The 5,236-nt window shown below is 43.7% G+C and overlaps 1 protein-coding gene across 1 annotated transcript; it reads left to right on the top strand.

The window, feature by feature from the left end:
- The first annotated feature begins 394 nt into the window (after positions 1 to 394).
- Positions 395 to 4,905, top strand: drgx (dorsal root ganglia homeobox). The gene is made up of 6 exons (XM_073481252.1): positions 395 to 452; positions 1,251 to 1,351; positions 2,091 to 2,192; positions 3,831 to 4,003; positions 4,351 to 4,463; positions 4,553 to 4,905. The coding sequence occupies exons 1-6, from the start codon at positions 395 to 397 to the stop codon at positions 4,903 to 4,905; spliced, it is 900 nt and encodes a 299-aa protein (XP_073337353.1).
- The last annotated feature ends 331 nt before the right edge of the window (positions 4,906 to 5,236 follow it).

Raw genomic sequence — 5,236 nt, 5'->3', positions numbered from 1 at the left:
GTGTGTGGGTGTGGGTGTGTGTGTGTGCGTGTGTGTGTGTGTGTGTGTGTGTGTGTGTGTGTGTGTGTGTGTGTGTGTGTGCAGGAGAGGGAGGGAGGGAGGGAGATGTGGACACTCCCAGACAGAGAGTCAGAGAGTCAGAGGAAGTGCAGCAGCCTCCTCCTCTCTCCAGCGGGAAGTCACTCACATCAGCATCCTCACACTGCAGGTAGGATGCTCCCTCTCTGTCTATCTCTCGCATCAACTTTGAATCTCTCCAAGTGTCGGACCGTTTCCGCCTCTTCTTAGGACGATTATATGTGTTAAAATGTTCCCTCCACACAGATCCGAGGCTTCGCGCTGAAACTTTTGTCTCTGTTCCAGGTTCAGTTTCGCAGCTCGGAGACGCGCCAGGATGTTCTACTTTCACTGTCCGCCTCAGCTGGACGGAGAGTGCTGTCGCTCCAACACATGTAAGTTTCCTCTTCCGCATATAGATTTCAGTTTTAGCTGCCGTTATTATTTTATAGAACTAATCAGGTGTCTGTTATTTAAAGCTAAAGAAAAGTTTGGCGATGTTCGGGCTGCGCACTTGCGCGCACAAAGTGTGTGTTGCGTTGTCGGAGGAGCGACAAAAGGCCCGAGCAGATGTTTTCTTCTGTCTGTTTTTTTTTTTTTATGATCACATTCAAATGAGAACGAAAGTGAAACTTATTTTTATGCAGTGATAAATTTAAATATATTCTCATCCAAACAGATATTTAAAATCTTTAAAAATTAAAACTTCAATAGCTTCGGCGCTTGATGATTATAAATACACATTTCTCAGTCTAAATCAGCGGGTATTTTCTATTTCCCACACACTCAAAGGTGGATATAAAGGGTTAAGTCAGATTCCCCCTCTGCGATGTCAATCTGCTGGCTGTTTTGGTGAAAAGCGCTGGTGGTTTGGCCCCGGGGCAGAAGGGGCGTTTTGTCCCGGGCACAGATGTTGGGTGTCATGCCTCTTAGTCCGTCATGGTTCCCCTCAGACACCCGACATCAATGTTTCATGCAACTAATGGAAACAGAAAATGTGCCAGAGAATAAACTCCATAATCATTTCTGCTTTGGCCAATATGTGTCGTTTTTTTGTCCGCGTTTATATTCTAGACATGGAATCTTGCAAGTTTTATTTCTAACACATTTACTGAATTAATTTAAATGAGCACATTATTTTATTGGCTGACTGAATTCTCTCTAATAAACTTTTTTTCCTTCTATTTTTCCAGTGAATTCAAGCGGGTTTGGCAACCACGCCCCGGCTGATTTTGATGATGGATTTCTCCGCAGAAAACAGCGCAGAAACAGAACAACATTCACTTTGCAACAGGTAAATATTTTACAGGGGAAGAAACAGAGCGCAAGAAATATCTGAAACCTCACTGAGGGGCGAAACAGGCACGTGTTAAATATCCAGGAAGAGAATAAAACAATTGGTGAAGTTTTCAAAATAAAGGACTTTGACGGAGAGTTGTGCCAGACAAAAAATAATATAAAATAAAAGCCTTTATAATTGATAACAACCTTAAAGAAAATACATATGAAAATAAACATACAAGATTAGGAAACCTCTTTGAATAAACATTTATCCTTTTGAAGATCATGCGTGGGTTTAGCTGTAAAATTGTCCTCTGTGATCAGCAGGCATTCTGATGTCAGGCCAGTATTTACGCCTATTTCAGGCTTTACTTTACTTATTTAATCAAATGGGGCCATTTATTGTAGTCTGTTATCCCTGTTAAATGTTTCAGTTTATACCATTTATAGTTTATATAACTAATCAGGGTAATAGAAAGAAAGAAAGAAAGAAAGAAAGAAAGAAAGAAAGAAAGAAAGAAAGAAAGAAAGAAAGAAAGAAAGGTGATGAAGAAGTCAACCATTATACAATGTAGTGAAACTGGTTCCCTGCATTTAACCCATACCGGACAAGCAAAGGCAGACAGACAAAAAGAAAGAAAGAAAGAAAGAAAGAAAGACAAATAAAGCAAATATAAAATAACATATTAGTCCAGCAGTACAAAACAAACTTATTGACAGTATATCCTAACTGGTGTGTTGTGTCCATGCAGCTGGAGGCTTTGGAGGCTGTCTTCGCTCAGACTCACTACCCGGACGTGTTCACCCGGGAGGAGCTGGCCATGAAGATCAACCTGACGGAGGCCAGGGTGCAGGTAGGCTGCAGCAGCGTCATGTGTCCTGGGCACGTTTGACCAGGCGGGAGAGAGGGTAAATTAAGCCACTCTGTCATTCCGGCGATGCACTTTAATAACATCAACATAATGGTGAATATTAGATTAGCCTGATTAATCGGTCATTCATAATTAACCAGCGATAATGTTCCTCACTAATTTGTCCGCGTCTCAAAGGTAGGAATACATCATCCGTGCAGATCCCTCCGCCGTGACGCACACAGAAAACGATATGTGCTTTTAAAAGAGGGCAAAGCCTGCAGCTTTCTCTCTCTCTCTCTCTCTCTCTCTCTCTCTCTCTCTCTCTCTCTCTCTCACTACCTCTCTCTCTCTCTGTCACACACACACACACACACACACTTTAAAACACACCAAAAAGAAACACACACCTTAAATTTGGCAATTTATATTCCGCTCCTGCCCTGCACATATGCGCCGTTATAAACTTGGCCAGATGTAATTAAGTTATGTGTCCTGTATGTAATTTCCTGCATTCCAGATTTGCTTTTGGGTTTTGTTGTGCGCGCAGATCTAATTGTGGGAAATATAATAGTTTGCCTTTTGTTCCCCAGGGTCATCTTACTATCGCTTAAACCCAATGGCGGGGTTGATAATGGAATCCGGCGCTGTAAATTAGGGATTGTAAACAAATTATTCCCCTCCTAATCCGATTACCACATTCCTATTATTAAATCTGAACATGAATCCACCGCAGTATGCAGGGATATTAAACTTACATTATTATTAGAAAATAAATTTCCTTTCTGTTGTAGTGTTGGTGCCCCCCTTTTTGTAAAGTGTCAATGGGCCTCCCCCGCATTAAGAGCACGCAGCAAATTGAGATTAATGGAGCAATTATAGCCCATTCAGAGAGGGTGTGTGTATGGGGGGGGCGCGACTTCTAGCTGGAAGGTGCAGGGGTGAGATAAGTCCATTGGTTGTATTGTTGTCCTGCCACCAAAATGTTGTCCTTTCTTTATGCCGAATGAATGCATGTGTTTTGTTTGGCTGTTGACATCATTTGTACCTCGGGTACAATGGGAGGGATGCAGAGCACATGCACACCGACTCTAACCTCCATTCACACATCATGATTAATGCCTGCTAGAACCAAGTCCTAATCGAATCTGATGTTGTCAAACAATCACTAAATAGGGAAATAAACGACTTCATCATGGCCGCCTCTCTCTCGGGCAGCACAACTGTCAGTGGGAAGTCATTAAAATATGATAATGAAAAATTGCTCAATTAAATGTTGTTATAGGCAGTGACCTTCATTCGATTAAGACACCAGAACTTGGCTATATGTTCTCAGCTGGGTGGATGGGGAAGTTTTTGGGGGGTAAGTCAGGGACTGTGGGACATAAGAGGGCTGGTGTGACGTGTTCAAACACCTTTTTGGTTTAGGAGACGAAACAAAGCAATCAGAGGAATTTGAGTTTGAGTCTGTTTCTCAAAAAGAAGAGAAATTCAGAAAATCGGTTATAAAGCTGCTTTCAATACATAAAACTAATGGTTGCAAACTGCTAATGTGTGCGCGATATCCAGATCTAATTAGTCATTTAATTTAATTGTTTTCTCTTTCTGTCTTCCCTTTTTTCATTTTTTATTCTCACGCAGGTTTGGTTTCAGAACCGCAGAGCAAAGTGGAGGAAGACGGAGCGAGGTAGCACAGATCCTGAAGGAGGCAAAGAGCAGATGAGCGAGGGCACTCCTCCATCTCGCAGCATCAACTCTCAGTCCCCGGTGGACCACAGCAGGAAACAGAAAGAGCCGCTGGAGATGCAGCAGAGGTGAGAGGAGACGGATGACTTTTGTAGCTGTGGGAGGAATTTGTGACAGAAAAGGTTGCTGGTCCAGATTTGCAGACTGTGACGGAAATAAATAAGAGGCAATATCCTTTCCGTCAATAACTGACGCCACAAAACTCTGACAGCCACGTAGATCATTTCTGTCAATTGTCTTTAATAAACACTTTCAAATAAATTGACTATGAAACAATAAAAGCAACAGAGAAAACCAGCTCAGCAGTGCAGAAAGTTAGAAAATAGCTGTAGATATTTCTAGAAAAGGTGTACTTAAAGAATCATTTGTTAACATTTCACTAGATGATTGGATACAGTTTGTCTGTTGTTTCCAGTATCAACAGGACAGTGGGTCCAAGTGGTCCCTTCTTCCCGTCTTGTATACCAGGCACCCTCCTCAACTCTGCCACCTACGCCCAGGCCCTCTCACAGGTCGCCACACTGAAAGGTAAATATGATTTTTCAGTCATTTTGCAAATAAAGATAGTGTTAATGAAGATGATGATGATGATGGGACCCTCTTTTATTATTTCACAGGTAATGGTTTGTGCTCCTGCTGCGTCTCCGACCCCATGGGCCTGTCCTTCCTGCCGCCCTATGGTTGTCAGGGTAACCGCACAGCCAGCGTGGCCGCCCTGCGCATGAAGGCCCGTGAGCACTCGGAGGCCGTGCTGCAGTCCGCCAACCTGCTCGGCGCGGCGACCGGGCCCGGCACCGGCGTGGGAGTCCTGTCCGGGGTGGCCAGGCCCGCTGTGGGCCCTGCCATCGAGGTGCCCGGCGCTGTGGGAAGAGGAGGAGACAGCTCCAGTCCCAGCCCGGCCAGCAAGGTGCTGGGCAGCAGTCCTGACAAACACCCTCACTGCTCCAAGGACCCACTGGAGAAAAAGTGAGGCGCCGGACTCAAGCGTGGATGTACTGATACTCTAAATCTGTGTGATCGTGCCTGTCGTTACTACTCTACTCTACTCTGGTCCTATGAGCAACTAAGCACAACTACTGACTGACTCCAGAAAAGGCCTTGGAGAGACTTTATATCACAATGTATGGATGCAAACATTGAAATATTTATTTGACAGTAAATTATTATTGTTTGTGAGAAATGCTGAATATTTGGGGCCTTGTTAACCCCATAGAAGCACAAGTGTGGTTTTGGATCTATATGTGTCTTCGTGCACTCTTGGACTCTATTTGATGGACTAACATAGATACAACGTGTGTGCA

Source organism: Pagrus major, chromosome 15, assembly GCF_040436345.1.
Source record: "Pagrus major chromosome 15, Pma_NU_1.0".
Lineage (NCBI taxonomy): Eukaryota > Metazoa > Chordata > Actinopteri > Spariformes > Sparidae > Pagrus > Pagrus major.
This window is presented reverse-complemented; position numbering and strand designations above follow the sequence as displayed.